Below are 18,133 nucleotides of genomic sequence, written 5' to 3' on the forward strand. Positions count from 1 at the left end.
GGATGCATTTGGATCGCAGTGAGGTGCAGCCAAGCCAAAGGAGACCAGATAGCATACCTGAGCAAATTTTAAACATCTGCACAATCTACTGTGGGGGTGTCAAGGTTCCTTCCCCACTCTGAACTCTAGGGTACAGATGTGGGGACCTTCATGAAAGACCCCCTAAGCTTATTCTTACCAGCTTAGGTTAACAACTTCCTCAAGGTACAAACTTTGCCTTGTCCTTGAACCCTATGCTGCCACCACCAAGCGTGTTAAACAAAGAACAGGGAAAGAGCCCACTTGGAGACATCTTCTCTCCTGGGGAAGGCTTGATAAAAATCTTCACCAATTTGTATAGGTGAACACAGACCCAAACCCTTGGATCTGAAGAACAATGGAAAAAGCGATCAAGTTCCTAAAAGAAGAATTTTAATTAAAGAAAAAGTGAAAGAATCACCTCTGTAAACATAAGGATGGTAAATACCTTATAGGGTAATCAGATTCAAAACATAGAGAATCCCTCTAGGCAAAACCTTAAGTTACAAAAAGATACAAAAGCAGGAATATACATTCTATTCAGCACAGCTATTTTACCAGCCATTAAACAAAAGAAATCTAACACATTTCTAGCTAGATTACTTACTAACTTTTTACAGGAGTTCTGAGCTGCATTCCTGATCTGTTCCCGGCAAAAGCATAACACACAGACAGACCCTTTGTTCACCCCCTCCAGCTCTGAAAGTACCTTGTCTCCTCATTGGTCATTTTGGTCAGGTGCCAGCGAGGTTATTTTAGCTTCTTAACCATTTAGAGGTGAAAGGGTTTTGCCTCTGGCCAGGAGGGATTTTATAGCACTGTGGACTGAAAGGTGGTTACCCTTCCCTTTATATTTATGACAGGGTGGTTTCTCATGTATGTAGAGTTTACTTTGTAGTCAGAGCCTGCTTTTTTATTGTGGGAATACCACCTGTTTCCCCCCATCCAAATCTGTGCTTTGAATGAAACACTTTTCCGAACACTAAACACATTCATCCTGTGGAGCTACACAAGGGATGAATGTGGCCATTACTATTTAACATGTAGAAAGATTGGAAAACATATACTGAATTACAGAAAAAGTAAATGAGTAAAACCACTAACTCCCACTGATTTCCAAGGCCTCCCATTACCAATAAAATGTTCAGTCACCAAACCTGCAAAGATCATTGACTTTTATGTCCTCTTGTCGGAGCTGTCCTCAAATGAAATTCACTGACTTAAGTTCCCATGTTTTTAAACCACCAGCTCTCACAAATCAAGTCTAAGGTACTCCCAGTTTCCCCAGAGTGTCCAGGTTACCGCCGATGTCTTGCTAACACCTCTTCCTGAGCAAGAACACTGAGCTGCAGCTTAACATGTACTTTCTTCGCAACCTCAACAGCCATTAAGTAACTTACCCAGTGCACTTTAAATCCACCTTTGCAGCAATCCTAGAGGCATCACAAAGACAACTGAAAATGGGAAGAGACGGCTTAATCCTGCTATCTCATAATTTGTACTACTGTACTGAAAGACAGGGATTAAAATACATCTCTATAACTAAGGGCTTTATTTATCTTAGATTGCCTTCATTTGGAAATGTAATAGATTTTCCCCCTCACTTTGCATTTGATTGCATTTAGGGCTTGTTGATAAATCGTTGCCGAGTCTGAAAACACTTGTGAAGAATTGAGTTAGCTGACTTGGTGCTGACAACAATTTTGTGCTCAGGACATACTAGAACAAATCATGTTCAGCATCATGTCACCTAACTGATTCAATGATTTATCTGGGTCTATGCTGATAATACAGTCATGGTCAGCATCACATAGCTAACTTAATTCTCTACAAATGTGTTCAAGCACAGTAACATTTGGTAAAACACAATAACATTTTGTAGTATAGACAAGCCTTTACCAGCATTTTCAGCCATGGATTTAAGTGAGACACAGATGTGTCTTCTTTGCTGCTCATGTTGCTCAGATATTAATTAGAGGTTTGCACCTGGTGTCTTCCTTAAGTTTATTGGGTTATCACTGTTGATTGGTTCTTTTCTCTGCTATTTCTCCTATCTGGCTCTTACCCATAATTGCTCCTGATCTATAATAAGCTAAGTTGGGAAGCAACGCATTGCAGCTTTCAGCAAAACTCTGTTTCAGGGGTGCTAGATTAGCATGTTCAGGTCCACTAGTGCTGCGGGTTAATAATTCCTGATCCACTCCACAGGCAGTGGATCAGGAATTATGATCATTATACATGAAAAAAAATATTTTAAAAATATAATTAATCCTCATCATAGCTAAATCCAATGTAACCAAGGATGACAAAGGGCTCTACAATGACGAGAATCATCATCATCTCCATTCTGTATTTGGGGAAACTGATACACAGAGAGGTTGAGGCCAACATTTTCAAACTAGGATACATCCAGTTAGGCTCTGGTATATCAGAGGCTGAATTGAAAAGAGAACCTAGTTCTCCTGGAATTGATAGTAAAAAGCCACCAGAGAGCTTAGATACCACCGTGGTATGTAGAAATACCAGAGGACAGTTAATGGTACCCTTTTGTAATTTATTTGAAGTGATTGTTCATTCTCTTACTCTAGTCTTTTACATTTTTTACTCAGTTTCCTGCACATGAATAGCCTCCTTCTTCCTCTGTGCTAAGTGACTTCCCTTTCCTCTTCCAACATTTCTTCCACTTAGCCTTTCAACAATGATCTGCTTCCTAGTGCTGTTTCCAGCCACTCTCACATCTGAACCATTTTGGTTTGTGTTATCTATCCAATTCAGATTCTCAGCTCTTCGCATCAGGGACTATGTCTTCCTAAAAATTTCTAACAGAACTGCTCTGGAACTGTTACAAATTAATAGGATTTTTTTTTCTTACAATCAGTGTTTTCTCAGTAAAAAAGTGACTGAATTCAACAAGCTAGGTTCTAGTTTAGCATATTACCATATCTGTTTGTGTGTCTCGTTCTACAATTCAGAAACACCCGTGCATTTATTTTTAAATTAACTACTAAAAACTCTAACCACAACTTCATGCTCAACAGAGCCAGATTCACAAAATCCTTGGCTTTGCAACTGAAGTGCACTAAGCTTAGTTTAGTTAAAAACTGATTGAGTCAGTATGATAATTACAGTATATAGTGGAATCTACTTATGATGAACTTGAGATGCAGTAAAATGGAAGTGCATCAGAATATATACACTGCAATTCTAGTTATAATGACCTTCGATAGAAGTGAAGGACCAGATCGAGATATCAAAATCTATTCTAAATTTTTCTATGGAAAAATTGTTTACCTTAGAAAGTTCCATTGTATTCAAAGAATTGTGTAAAGAAGTTATAGCCTAGCAGCTACCTTACAATACCTTTTCGTAAAACAAACATCCAGGATGTTGACACTTGTTTAAAACAATTAATTAAAAACAAACTGATTATGTGAGTTTAAACATTTTTCCAAATTATTTAATTTGTCTCTAATAGATTTGTTTTTCCCAATAAAAGTTCATTTAGGGGAGAAGGTACCCCACCCATCTCTTTCTCATTTCTAATTTTAAGTCTCCTAGTAATTCCTTTACAACATATTTTAAAGAATAATTGTGTAAAAAAGTGCTTCTCAATCGGCCTATTCCAATATTGCATTATAAAGTGCCTAAGAAGTACAAAATAGTACATGAAATGTTACCTTCATACATAACTTCACGTTCAGTGGGAGTGTAATTGTATCCTTGAATCAAATCTGGAAGACAGTCCTTACAAAAGGAGTGAAGACAAGGCAGCAGTCTGGGATCTCTTCTCTTTAGTTCCCATTTGCACACCAAACAATTCCTCAACAGATCTAGGCTCTCCATTTTCCTAGTCCAAAGTTTGACATCAAGGACACTAAAAGTCACAAAATGACTCATTACAACCACTTTCTACTTAATGAAGCGCTCGGCCACCCAAGTGAAAAATACAAGCCAACTGCAGGAGGCACGTTCTCAAAAACATTTATTCAGCCCCTTTGAAGAAAGGGGAAGTTCCTTGCAGGTGAAAATTGCACACCCACATTACTGAAAATAACGTTTTCTTTGCAGATTAGCGTGTTGGAAAGAGTGGTTTTAGGCAAACAAACCAAAATTCCATTCTCAGTACGTAGTGCTTGCTACTTTTGATAAAATCTGAGGCATACTGTACTGTGGATCTATTTATAGTAATGCTAACTGTCTAAATTCTCACACACTGTACTCTTTCTGCTTGCAGTTCTCAAAGCGGGTGGAAAATGTTCCAACTTTTTCTACACTTTTTTCCCAATGTTTTACAATAAGCAAGAGAAATAAACGGGAATAAGGGAATAAACAGTTAAAACCCCATTCCCATTTGAACAATGCATGTTAGAAAGCTGCATACAGAAATGCAAAGATACTTGTAATTATGAACGTTTTTGCTTCTAAAGATTTAATAATGTGCCCCTTACACTCCGTACAAATGGCATCTTGGGGTTCCATGCTTACTGCCTCTCAAAGACTACAAATCAAATCTGCTCCCTTTACAAGTAAAGCAATGTTTTCCCTAACTTTAGCCTGCGATTTCCAAGTAAAACTGTGTACTTGCTGGCTTACGCCTCAACCGAGATTCTGAAATTGGAATTGAAGTCTCAGTTCCAACATGGAAATAATCCAAACATGCAGCAGGAAACTTTGGAAGTTACAGCTCATGGAGTTTCCTTCTTGTTATTTTATAGAGAGGGGAAAAAGGTGAATGTAGTTCTGCCCTCCCCTACTCCCTGAAATAAACTGAATATTTCATCCCATTGGGCCACAGATCCTGAAAGATCCTCAAAGGGCAAGGGACACATCTACACTGCTGTTCATTGCTTCCACTTTGCTGCTTGGCCCTGGAAGCATGCTTTCTACAGGGACTGTCTCTGGAGCTCTCCTATAAAGGAGCTCCACATCACAGGAGGGAAACAGCTCAAACATGTTTGGACTGTATTAATTGATGTTGCCTTCTCCCATGTGTATGGGCAGGGGAGAATCCACAGGAACCCTTCACCCATACCCTTTATAGAGCATTGCAGAGGGGCTTCTGTGGGGTAGGAGAGAGAGAGAAGCATGCTGCAGAAGCAGAATACCCCACTTCTGCAGGTGCAAGTGGCCCCTGCGCACAGGGGAGCACGCGTTACTTAGGTAATCACTCTCTTCATGGTGTGTGAGCCAAGACAAATCCAGCTGTCTCCCACAATAATATAATATTTAAATAATATTGATTTAAATTGGGGATTGGTCCTGCTTTGAGCAGAGGGTTGGACTAGATGACCTCCTGAGGTTCCTTCCAACCCTGATATTCTATGATTCTATGAATATCGTAACAGTTCAGAATGCAGAGATGCATTTGTTTCAGACAAGTTGACTAAGAACTTCACCCCACCCACACAAAGCGCTAGATGACATATCTAATAGTTGTCAAGATACATCTCAAAAGTGTGCCTTTTTTACTTTCATCCAGCTTTTCCAATGGATAGAAATCCTGATGTTCTATTTTATTTGTGTCAAGCTCTTCCACAGGGATTTACCAAGTATTCACATGCAATAATTGGTCTAGGACTCCTCCAGTGACATTTTTTTGTTTCTTTAAAAATAACCATGCCATTGGGAATAATCTGCTGCATTCCAAGGGCAAAAAAAATGGTGTCCATTCAGAAGTATTTTTTTAAGTCAGAGGAAAAGGACAAAGTGGAAAACAGAGGATGGCTATTACTTGAGCCAAAGAAGTCCTCTCAGCCTACCCATGTCCCCTTCAACAGGATTACCAGAGCTGAATAGAGAATTGGGCCACTCAATATCAGCCAGAGCTTTCATGTTTCACGGAAGGGCTCCCATTCCACACCACAAAGTAGCTCACTTCCGCCTCCTAGAAATATAAAATCATAACCTATTACATCAAAATAAACTTCAAAAAGAGGAAAAAGCAATGAATGCAGAATACAAGAAATTTGCTGAACTGAATGCATATCCTTTTTATTTAACAAACCCAGCTGGAGAGACCATAATGTTGGTGCAGTGGCTTTATACAACAGAATAAACAGGATGACATACTGTTCCCATAGACTGCAATTCCATTCTAGCTTCCATTAGCAAGACAGGAATTGTGCAATTGTGAAATGATCAGTTTTGATGTTTCCTGCAAGCTTTTGTTCTTTAGAGGTCATCTGGGGAAAGTACTCGAGAAAGCTTTATTGCAGGCACAAGACACCTACCCATTGAACACATATAACATTTTCATATCACTTAAACGAGACAGAGAGACATTATGTGTTTCTCATTTAAATTATACAGTGTTACTAGTCTGCCCTTTACAAGATTAATGCCCCCTTACCAAAAGATATTTATTAAATCTGAGGGGTTCAGAAAACAACAAATTTTCCCCCTTTACAATAAATTACATAATATTACCAGCATGTGCGTAAACTTGAGGACAAACACAACTCTCAAATATGTGGGATATAGCTAGAGAAACTTCTCAGGTCCTGAGTAATGCTGAGCAATCTCTCTTGACTTTACTGAGGGTCTGAGCCAGACAAACAAGCATATGAATAAAGAAACATTTAGACAAACTATAAACAATGTGCACACATTTAAAGCAAAACAAATGGATTCTCTAAAAGCAAAGGCTGGAAAGCATGCTCTTTTTGTATCATGGAATAACAAAATCTGAATGACTCAAAAATTACGATCTGTCCATTTAAAAAAAAAAAGAGTTTAAGAGTAACACATTTTAATATTACTATTTAAAATTTTAAAACATATTGGACTAAATTTTAAAACCTGCCACTTATTTTGCAACCACAACCAGTTGCAGGCGCAAATGAAAATATGTGGCTATCTGGCTACTTGATTGCACTAGCATATCACACAGCCAGCAATAATCTATCATTTGCATCCATAGTTGACTGCAGGTTCAACATTAGAAGCCGTTTTAAGGCCCATTTAAAAATAAGTTCCATTAAATGTACCAATAGTATAATTAGATAACATGATAATAATGATTATCTATATATGAACTCACTTTATTTGATACATCTTCATGATCCATCCTCCAGAGGTAAATGTTCAAAGTGGTCTTCTTCAGTCTCCAACAGTATGTACTTATACTTTAGAAAGGGGAAAAAAGGTGATCTGGGAAACTACAGGCCCGTTAGTTTGACCTCAATAGAATGCAAGGTCTTAGAACAAATTTTGAAAGAGAAAGTAGTTAAGGACATTAAAGATAAAATACAACATGGTATTACAAAAGGTAGATCATGCCAGACCAACGTGATCTTCCTTGAGAAGATAACCAATTTTCTAGACAAAGGAATTGCAGTAGATGGAATATACCTGGATTTCAGTATGACATTTGGTACCATTCCACATGGAAATTAGTTAAATTGGAGAAGATGGGGATTAATATGAGAATCAAGAGATGGATAAAAAAAACTGGTGATAGGGGAAACTACGATGAATCATGCTGAAAGGTGAACTGTCAGGCTGGAGGAAGGTTACTAGCAGAACTCCTCCAGGATCCATCTTGTGACCAATCTTATTTCACATTTTCATTAATGATATTGGCTCAAAAAGTGGCTGTTCACGAATACCATTTGTGGATGACACAAAGTTAGGAGGTATTGCCAATACAGATAAGGACCAGAATATCATACAAGAATATTTAGATGACCTTGAAAACAGGAGTAATAGAAATGTAATAGAAATCTCCAATGGCCAGACATGGGACACTATAGGGAGAGAGCGATGAGTTAATATATTCTTTCCCAAGTGTCTGGCTGGTGCGGCTTGCCTACATGCTCAGGGTCTAACTAATCGTCATATTTGGGGACTGCAAAGAATTTTCCCCCAGATCAGAATGACAGAGACCCTGGGGGATTTTTGCATTCCTCTGCAGCACGACGCACAGGTCACTTGCTGGTTTGAACTAGCATAAACAATGGATTCACTGCAACTTGCAGTCTCTAAATCAAGACCTGATGACTTCAGTAACTCAGCAAGAGGTTACAGACCTACTACAAGAATAGGTGGGTGAGGTTCTGTAGCCTGCAACAAGCAGGAGGCCAGACTAGGTGATCATGATCATGCTGGGGACTGGACTAGAACACCTCTCAAGCTCCCTTCCCATCCCACGATTCTATGATGGCTCCTTCTGGCTTTAGTCTATAAGTCTCTGCTCCTCATAAATCCTTTAACATATTGCTTCATTATGAATTAGAACACACAAATATATTAATTTTACAATAGGAGGCTGAGTTTTTAAGGAAGTGTAATTTTTAGAGAGATGGCTAAAACGTTTTCCAGAACCAAGGCCATGGAGCAACAGTACAAACCCACCTTATGAAGTACTGAGAGCCATCAGTACACCCTGGTTTCAGTTGAAGGACTCAATACATCACAGAATTAGGATTTCCAGGAAGGTGTAAATATGTTTCATAGAAGAGGAAAGCAGAAGGCAAATGGTACCATAATTTGAGCATCTTTGTAGCTTAGGGCTGGGACTTTCATAAGTCATCTGAATTTCTCTCTCTTCTCTGTCCTCATCTTTATTTCTTGCTGATGCCATCAAAGGGTGGTTTTGATATCTTCCTGGTGTTAAAAGGGGGTGTTTGTTGTGAGGATTCCACAAGGCTTTTACAACATTATAATATTTATCTTACCATATGTGTTTATTTTATAATTGATACATTGACAGTTATTTGGGTTGGCAAGGTGGTTGAATACCACCAAACAAAAATACCTTTTCATATTTATAAAACATGGATGCAAAGTAAAGAACAAGAGGGAAAACAAGCAAAACATTTAAAATCAAAAAGTTAAGTAAGTCTTCATTTTAATTAGCTCCTTCATTCTTGCTCTCTATTTGTGCAGAACCTATTAATGGGAAAATCCTTCGTTGGAAGTCTCTTAAATATCATCAGATGTCCTTCCTGGGAATCATATCAAATTGTAAAGATGACCACTGAGTATCTAGTAAATTCTATTTAGCTTGGTGGTAACCTTTCTTCAGCAAAGGCTAGTACCTGATACTTCCAAAGAAACTAAAGAAACATAATGCACCTGATGTGACACACTAGAACTATCCTGCACTATGGAGAAAAAAGAAATTATGAAATTAAATTCTAAAACACTGTCAGTAGAAAGGGTCAGATTCAGCGGTCTTAAGAAAACTGCAGTTGTAAATCACAACCTAATGGGAGCTGTGTGAGGTTCACAGATTATGAGCTTGTTCCCTCCACTCCCATTTCACTCACTTTTCTTATTTAGGTCATAAGCGTGCAGCAACTCTACATCTGTGCAATTTGTAAACGGAAAGGTAAAAAACTAGCTTTATTACGAACTATGATCAGCTGCTGCAAATAGGTTACTAGATACCTCAGCAAATGTATAGTACAAGACTGTAAAGGACAAAACCACTCAGGTTCACAATTGCTCCTAAACATTTACAAACAGGACCTCAACATTTAAAAAAAAATATGCAGACATATTTTAGTAACAGTTTCTCCTATGTCATTCTCCGCACTTTTATTTGTACTAAGTAGCAAGTATTAAAGGACACTACCATATTTAATGGAAAACTTTGGAGGCAACTGTAAAAAAAATCCATTTATAAACAAAAATATTAGTTGTAATTAACAGGCAATGTTTTCACTAAAGTATAAATAGTTAAAACACTTGTTTTAAACCAAAATTATGCGGTAAAAACAATAATCGTTTACCAGTGAGCCCAAGCCATTTTAAACTAGGTTTATAGCAAGTCTGAAGATTTTGGAACAGCCAAAGAACGGTAAATATTTTTACTGTTACTCTATTTGCATGAGCTTACAACTCAACCATGAACATTTATTCTGGGCTAACACATGGCCACATAGGCTATGTCTAAACTGCAGCTGGGAGGAAGCGTCACAGCCCAGGTAGACAGAATTGCTCTAAGAGGGCTTCAGCTAAAATATGGCAGTGTGGATGCTGTGGCTCCAGTGAAAACTCAAGCTAGCCACCTGAACTTAGACCCAGGGGGTTTGGCACGCTGGAGAGCCTGAACTGCCACTTGAAATGCAAAATCCACACTGCTAATTTTTAGTGCACTAGCTTGAACCCTACTTTCACAAGTCTCTCTAGGGGACTGGAAGGCTCACTACCATATAGACAATACCCAGAGGGTCTCATTTTCGGAGGATATTTATTTTATAAAGAAAGAAATGACTACTCTGCACATGTATAGCAAGCTCCCTTTGAATAGGGTTACCACAGCTGAACATTCAAAAAAAAGGGGACACTCCACAGGGGGGTGTGTGTATTTGCCCACGCCCCCCAGCCCTACCCCAACTCCACCCCTTCCCCACCCCCATTGGACCCCTTCCCCAAATCCCTGCCCCAGCCCCACCTCCTCCCCTGAGCATGCCACATTCCCCCCCTCCCCCCCATGTGAAACAGCTGTTTTGCGGCACAAGCCTAGGAGCTAGGGGGAAAAAGCAGGCAATCTCTTGAGTGATCAACATTCACTCTCTTTCTTGAATGATCAACTCTTCTTTGGGGAAAAATAATAATGGCAAAATCCCAGGTGTTTTTAGATATTTAAAAATTCCTCTTGGATGACGATTAAGAACCAAAAAGCTGGACATGTCCGGGAAAATATGGACCTATGATAACCCTACCTTTGAATACTTTAAAAGCCTTTTAAAACATTAAGGAAGATTCACACCACCCAGGCAAGGTAAACAGCATCTCCACTGAATCTATGGGAAAGCTGAGGAACATAGGGGTTAAGCGGCTCGGGTAAGGTAACACAGTAAATGTGTCACAGGGCCAGGAACAGACTCTAGAAGCCTTGAATCCATATCCTGTGCTCTAAGCACAAACCCACAGCATCCGCCACGCAAGCTCTTGGGGTGCAACAGGAACAGTATTTCCAACCACACGCCCACCAAATCATTTGCCTTAAAAACATGATTTTTTTTTTAAAATAAAATACAAAAGACGGGGTGTTCTCCGTTGCCTTCCAGCCTTTAGGGTCCATGGTTTCAAGCTTGTCGCACAAGGAGGGCCACCACGCTACTTGACTCGCAAAGTACAAGCCGAATGTTCCCTAGCCCCGTGACTCCCGGAGCTGGGGCTTCCGGGAGAACATCAAGCCTCAGCAGGCGGGTGATAACGCCAGGAGACTCGGCTGAGGAGGCCAGGAACCGCAGAGGACTCTGCCCGAGCCGGAACGGGGAGCAGCCCGGGCTCACAAACCCCTGCCCAGAGCACGCGAGACCCCCCCCCCCCCGGGGACTTGGAGCGCGCGGGGAAGACCTGGGGGTGGGTGAGATCCCGCATGGCCCGACCCTGCCTAGGCGGGAGAGACGCGGGGCTCGACCCCGCGGCGCTGACCACCCCCTCACTAACCCAGCCCCGCTCGGCCCCTCCCCTCTCCCGCTACCGGAAATAGGCGGCTTGAGATCTCGCGAGAGACGCCGCTCCCGTCCCTTCATTTCTGTCTCCTCCTCCGGCCCCTTCGCTCTTCTCGCGAGACGTCGGCCCCTCTTCTTTCTTTCACTCGAGGCCGCCAGCATGGTGAGCTGGTGGCTGCGGCCGCGTGGCTGGGCAGGGCCGAGGGGAGCCGCCGGGAGGGGGGAGCCCGGCGCGCGCGGCTCCCCGCGCTCTAGAGAGGGGGCTCCGCGTGCTCGCGGCCGGGCCCGCCGGTGCCCGCGCCGCCCCGCCACCACTTTCCCGGGGGAGCGGGCCGGGCCGGGCCGGCGGGGCGGGGAGCGCGCAGGGGGCGGCCTGGAGCCTCGCCCGGCTCCTCCGTGTCGCCAGGAGGCCGGGGAGCTTCGTCCCAGACCCGAGGGGGCCCGGGCAGGCGGGGGGGAAGCGGGGCCCGCTGTCCGGCCCGGCCGCTCGGTAACGCGCTCTGCTCTCTGCAGCCCTCCAGACTGAGGAAGACCAGGAAGCTGAGGGGACACGTCAGCCACGGCCATGGCCGCATCGGTGAGTGCGGAGCGCGGCCACGCATCGGCTTTGCGTCCCTTGTTCCCCCGCGGGACCCGGGGACGTGTCCCCCCGCCCCCCGTGCAGCGACAGGCTGCAGCCCCGCTCGCACGGTGCCTGCTGGGCCGTCGACGGTCTCGGGGGCTTGAGCGACGTACAGCATTTCTGGCATCACGATTTCTTCTTCTCTCTCCTTCCAGGCAAGCACAGGAAGCATCCCGGTGGCCGCGGCAATGCTGGGGGCAATCACCACCACAGGATTAACTTTGACAAATAGTAAGGCACCTAAAAACCATGCCTCGTCCTTCTTCTGTCTCCTAGTCGTGTTGAGATGTCACGTGGCGAACTAGCTTCCACAGTGGGCATTTTGAACCATTCATGTAAACGGACAGACTTTGTAACAAGGCAGCACTTTGTAGTCCTCTTTTGTGCATGACGTTCTTCTTTACACAAATTAGTGTGACTGACAATGTTGGTGAGATCAGAATGTGGTAATTATTCAAAACTGTTAAGGTGTTGGGTTTTTTAGAACTTAGGTAACAGAAGGTTGGGACACTAGTCTGTTCAGATCTGAGCCAATGCAATGTTAATACATGGTAACCATACAGATCAAAAATGTAACATTATCCTGATTTTATTAACCTTCATGGGACAAGAGATATGTATTTAAAGATGGCTGAGACTAGAGTCACATCTAGACACTGCTTGTTGTCATGGTGTGCTAGAGTACTCGGAGAATAATTACTAACCTTTATTCACTGACTGTCCCTATTAGTAGTTCAGTCAGTCACCAGGTTAGTAACAAGGCCGAGACGTCCATTCCAAAGTTTTGGGTGGTCGGAGATTGCAGGCTGAACCAAAACTAATCACAAGTTGTGATTTCTGCTTACAAAAATACTAAATTTTATTTGTAGATTCAGAAAATGTGATCATCACTGAAATATAAGAACAGTTGATTAAATCAGCAAATAACACTTCAGTACAGTATTTCTCTACTTATTTTCCTTTTCTGTCATAGGTTTTGCTTATTTGATAAATTAGCAAGAAGAACCAGGGACAAATTAGTTGATATTAATGTGTGTATTGAAGATACTAGTTATGAAATGTACACAGACATTTTATTCACATGTAGTCTTATACATGAGTCCAGATTTAAAAAATCCAAATACTAAAACTTCAGCTGCTTGAAAAAAAATACTTTGTTTAAGCATGTAACATTCTTGAAAAGCCAATAGTTCCAATTTAAACCAAACAGAATGTCTATATTGCTTTTTCTTTCTAGTCATCCTGGTTATTTTGGGAAAGTTGGTATGAGACACTACCACTTGAAGAAGAACCAGAACTTCTGCCCAACTGTTAATCTGGATAAACTGTGGACACTTGTTAGTGAACAGACAAGACTGAACTATGCAAAAAATCAGGCTGGATTAGCCCCGGTCATTGATGTTGTACGCTCGGTAAGTGTGCTTGATTTAGCATACATTCACATTGGAATTGGTTGCATTTATTTTTTTGCCTAGGGTCTTGTTCACTGATCTACTGTATTAAACTAATTATGCTTAAATATGTGCCACTGCATTTTTCATCTTTATTTGGCTTGACTTTAACATTTTTTAAAACAAATTTAAAATTGTTTTCCCCTAGTATTTAATGTTCAGAGTTAAGAAAAATACTTTAAACTAGGTTCTGTGATGTATGTAATCAGTATTCTCCACATTAAACTCAGTCTTACTGGAGTCTGTCTCTCCCCTTGCGTACATATAATTAAAGCTACGTTTTAGTCACGGGTATTTTTAGTAAAATACATGGACAGGTCTCAAGCAGTAAACAAAAATTCATGGCCCATTACCTGTCTATGACTTTTATTATATACCTCTCATTAAAACTGGGGAGGCATGTGGCAGTAGCCTGGCCCCCCGCTGGGGGCGGTGCTGGCAGGCTCCCTACCTGGCTCTGACTGGCATGTTCCCAGGGCTTCTGGACGGAGGGGCAGCCAGGGGGGCTCTGTGTACTTCAAGTGCTGACTCTGCAGCCAGTGGGATTGGTGGGGGCCCCACTTGCCCTTCCACCTAGGAGCTACAGGGAAATGCCAGTGGGAGCTGGGAGCCCCATGCCTAGGTAAGGGCTGACCCTGAGCCCCCTCCTACACCCAAACTGCTGCTGCAGGTCCAGGGCCCAAGCCAGTAAGCCTCTAAGCTAACACCAGCTGCTACGACAGTCATGGAATCCATGACAGACATGCAGCCTTACCTATAACTGCTCTGAGCAGTTGCATACATCTGTTTTAGGAGAACACTGGAGGATGTCAGTGTAACAATGTTTGTTTTTTTTCCCCCCACACCTCTGAGCAATATAAGTTTTGTTGGCATAAGTGGTAGTGTAGACATGGCCTTAGAGCTTTTAGTGCATGTAATTTTCCAATGTAATGTGCGTTAGCCTCCCCACATCGAGGCTAGAGTCACATCCTGGCACTTCTCATTGTCTTGGTGTGCTATAGTTCTCGGAGAAAGACTACTGATCTATATTCACTGCCTGTGGTGTCTCATGCCTCAGTCAGTCACCTGATCAGTAACATTGTTTTAATTAAAACTGATACTTTTAGCCAGCCTGGTTAGAGTAGGTCAAAACAAAGCCCTGTGGGGGAACTCTTACCACCAATTTAAGGACTCCTGTGAGATCTAGAAGAGGTGTCATCTTTAATAGAACCAACTAGCTGTTGGAAGATCTTAACTAGTCAAGCAGTTGCTGCTTTTGTTTCCTAGACTCTTTTTCCAACATCCAAAGGAGGCAGCTAGCCCTACTGATATCTATTTTGGGGTTGGGGGGGAGCTGAATAATTATAAGCTCTCCAATAGCCAAGAGATAAGCTGGGCTTTATTGTGTATCATGAAATGTTAGAATTTTGGCATGGTTTTCAACAATCCTATCTTGAGCTGGTTGTGTTGGTTAACAAAAAAAGCCATTAAATGTGAAGAATCTGATATGTAAATAACTTTCTTCATGGACTGTAGAGTTTCATTATCTACAGATGTTTGTAAAACTCAGACAATTAAAATTCTTGGCAAAACTGTACAGCTCTTAGCTGATGTAATTTTTAGGTTTTAAGAGTATTTGATGATAAATTCACACCATGCAAAAACTACTGAAGTGCAAACATCAATCATAACCCAATTTAAATGAAGAAAATGCAAATTTAAACATTTGTTTAGTTTGCATTTCTCCAATTGTTAAAGATTGTGGATGCAGAGTATTATAGTTCTTTATGAATATTATTTATGCCGATTTCTCTTGTATCTTTCTAGGGTTATTACAAAGTCCTGGGCAAGGGGAAGCTGCCCAAACAGCCTGTAATTGTGAAAGCAAAATTCTTCAGTAGGAAAGCGGAAGAGAAGATCAAAGAAGTTGGTGGAGCCTGTGTGCTTGTGGCATAAAGGATTTTTTAAATCGAGTTTGAATAAAGACTTTATCAAATGTCTGAAGTTGTTTTTTCAAGTTATTTCAAAACTTAATCATGATATTTTGGGGGAAGGTTAGATGTTGGCTTATGTGAATATTACTGAGACCACAGTTCCTTTGCTTGTCATTATATATTGGGTGTTTCTTATGAGTGTCAGCAATTTCTTATTTAACTGCTAAAATAAACTTCAAGTCAAAGTAATGCCATAGTGAATTTACTTTTAAGCCTTTTTTCAGATGTAACCTCTTTTGAATACTGAGCCCCTCTTTCATTTGGGAAAGCAGTTTTGAAGCCTCTCTCAATGTTTGTTGAAATACTAAATTACATAGCTTTACAGTCCTGTAGGTTGAACTGAAGTGGGTGATAGATGGAAGTCATTCTTAGAGAACGCTGCTGGTGAACAAAAGGGAAGGCAGGTTTCAGAGTAACAGCCGTGTTAGTCTGTATTTGCAAAAAGAAAAGGACTACTTGTGGCACCTTAGAGACTAACCAATTTATTTGAGCATGAGCTTTTGTGAGCTACAGCTCACTTCCATGGATGCATACTGTGGAAACTGCAGAAGACATTATATACACACAGAGACCATGAAACAATACCTCCTCCCACCCCACTGTTGTGCTGGTAATAGCTTATCTAAAGTGATCATCAAGTTTGGGCCATTTCCAGCACAAATCCAGGTTTTCTCACCCTCTGCCTCCCCCCCCCCCCCCCCCCCACACACAAACTCACTCTCCTGCTGGTAATAGCCCATCCAAAGTGACCACTCTCCCTACAATGTGCATGATAATCAAGGTGGGCCACTTCCTGCACAAATCCAGGTTCTCTCACTCCCTCACCCCCCTCCAAAAACCACACACACAAACTCACTCTCCTGCTGGTAATAGCTTATCCAAAGTGACCACTCTCCCTACAATGTGCATGATAATCAAGGTGGGCCATTTCCAGCACAAATCCAGGTTTTCTCACCCCCCCCCCCCCATACACACACAAACTCACTCTTCTGCTGGTAATAGCTCATCTGAAGTGACCACTCCCTACAACTGTGCATGGTAATCAAGGTGGGCCATTTCCAGCACAAATCCAGGCGCTCTCACCCCCCCCCCCCCAAACACACACACAAACTCACTCTCCTGCTGGCAATAGCTCATCCAAACTGACCTCTCTCCAAGTTTAAATCCAAGTTTAACCAGAATGTTCGGGGGGGGGGGGGTAGGAAAAAACAAGGGGAAATAGGCTACCTTGCATAATGACTTAGCCACTCCCAGTCTCTATTTAAGCCTAAATTAATAGTATCCAATTTGCAAATGAATTCCAATTCAGCAGTTTCTTGCTGGAGTCTGGATTTGAAGTTTTTTTGTTGTAAGATAGCGACCTTCATGTCTGTGATTGCATGACCAGAGACTGAAGTGTTCTCCAACTGGTTTATGAATGTTATAATTCTTGACATCTGATTTGTGTCCATTTATTCTTTTACATAGAGACTGTCCAGTTTGACAGGCTCACATCCAAGCAGCAATTTAATTACTGCATAGAACTACACTCCTTAGCATTTTTGATACCCTATTGTGAACACACCCAACCTATTCTGTATTGACAGCAAACTTCTTTGCTTGTGTACATAGTACTGCTTACCCATTTGAGTCACTTTTACAAATAAAACCATGTGATTTAAAGTGTTAGAAACAAAGAAATTTAAGATCTGAAGTCCTAGGAATGCAGTGAGCTAAATGCACTAGTACAGCAATACATTTACATGCTAGCTTTCAGAATGTTGACTGTGTTAGTGCTGTTAAGGCTAAGGGCTTGGCTACACTTGTGAGTTACAGTGCAATAATGGAGCCCTGGGTGCACTAACTCACTACCTGTCCACAGTAGCAAGGCATGTAGAGCGCTCCACTTCAGTGAGTGGAATAACGGTTGCTGTGGCCTCTGATCAGCCTCTGGAAACATCCCATAATCCCCTTAAGTCAAATGGCCACTCTTGTGAAACTGGCTGCAGGAATGCCTTTTCAAAGCATCAGCTCAGAAAAAGCAAATGTTTGCTGTGAGTGGGGGGGTGGGGTGGAGCAGGGGGCTCTGAACTTAAGACAGCACCCCAAAACCCCACCCCCCCCACACAAGAAGCACATTGCAGTCACTTGCAGGCTGGGATAGCTGCCCATAATGCAGCAGCACTGGCAGCAGGGCAAGGGTAGCCATACTAGTGTGCTGTCAGCGGTGAGTGGGGACAGACTGCAGCACTTTCCCTGTGTGCTACGAAGGCAGGTTTAACTCACAGCGCTCTACATCTGCAAGTGTAGCCATGTACATATTACCACATTCATTCTACTAACAAGGATATGGTTAATAACTGAATTACCCATAACACTACCTATAAAAAGCAAGATTATATAACCTTTTATTAGATAAGAAGATATATTATGAGGTATAGTAATAAGAGTTTAGCTGTGCCAATGAAATTTGAGAGATTTATGGCTAATTCTCAGCTGTAGTACTGATAAATAAATAGGGCATACCTTCTACACAGTGAGGTGCTAGCAGTCAGTATCCCACTTCAACAACTGTCAGTAAGGGGGGCATGTTGAAACCAAGACTTCACATGTTCAAGGCTGCACACAGGACAGCACCAGAACTGTCCAATGCCTGTGACAGTGTGAGGTGATAGCTTTCAT

The 18,133-nt window shown here is 41.9% G+C and overlaps 2 protein-coding genes and 2 non-coding genes across 13 annotated transcripts in view; 3 read left to right on the forward strand and 1 right to left on the reverse strand.

The window, feature by feature from the left end:
• Nucleotides 1-10,340, reverse strand: part of TRIM66 (tripartite motif containing 66) — an 87,384-nt gene extending 77,044 nt beyond the window's left edge. The window contains exons 1-2 of one of the 10 annotated variants that reach the window (XM_073347482.1): nucleotides 8,371-10,340; nucleotides 5,778-5,902 (exon numbers count right to left, since the gene is read on the reverse strand). In XM_073347482.1, coding sequence (XP_073203583.1) covers nucleotides 5,778-5,850 — 73 coding nt within the window. In that variant the 5' untranslated portion in view covers nucleotides 5,851-5,902; nucleotides 8,371-10,340. Of the gene's footprint in view, nucleotides 1-1,418; nucleotides 1,473-3,695 lie in introns of all 10 variants that reach the window. The other 9 variants (XM_073347481.1, XM_073347479.1, XM_073347480.1 and 6 more) reach the window with 9 other exon arrangements.
• Nucleotides 10,341-11,507: 1,167 nt separating this feature from the next.
• On the forward strand, nucleotides 11,508-15,478 carry RPL27A (ribosomal protein L27a). The gene is made up of 5 exons (XM_073347504.1): nucleotides 11,508-11,589; nucleotides 11,940-12,003; nucleotides 12,204-12,279; nucleotides 13,286-13,460; nucleotides 15,306-15,478. Exons 1-5 carry the CDS (start codon nucleotides 11,587-11,589, stop codon nucleotides 15,432-15,434), a joined length of 447 nt encoding a protein of 148 aa, XP_073203605.1. The 5' UTR covers nucleotides 11,508-11,586; the 3' UTR covers nucleotides 15,435-15,478.
• On the forward strand, nucleotides 12,679-12,810 carry LOC140913952 (small nucleolar RNA SNORA3/SNORA45 family). Its single transcript, XR_012159715.1, has one exon. It is a non-coding gene; the product is annotated as a small nucleolar RNA SNORA3/SNORA45 family (small nucleolar RNA).
• LOC140913955 (small nucleolar RNA SNORA3/SNORA45 family) lies at nucleotides 14,449-14,580 on the forward strand. Its single transcript, XR_012159716.1, has one exon. It is a non-coding gene; the product is annotated as a small nucleolar RNA SNORA3/SNORA45 family (small nucleolar RNA).
• Nucleotides 15,479-18,133: the final 2,655 nt, after the last annotated feature.

The sequence above is a fragment of the Lepidochelys kempii genome, chromosome 6 (assembly GCF_965140265.1).
Source record: "Lepidochelys kempii isolate rLepKem1 chromosome 6, rLepKem1.hap2, whole genome shotgun sequence".
NCBI classification, from domain to species: Eukaryota; Metazoa; Chordata; order Testudines; family Cheloniidae; genus Lepidochelys; species Lepidochelys kempii.

What these genes read in the sequence shown, in the direction of transcription:
- RPL27A (XM_073347504.1), top strand. An exon ending in CCACGGCCATGGCCGCATCG is followed by an intron (nt 12,004 to 12,203) that starts GTGAGTGCGGAG and finishes CTCTCCTTCCAG; the next exon opens with GCAAGCACAGGAAGCATCCC. An exon ending in TCATTGATGTTGTACGCTCG is followed by an intron (nt 13,461 to 15,305) that starts GTAAGTGTGCTT and finishes GTATCTTTCTAG; the next exon opens with GGTTATTACAAAGTCCTGGG.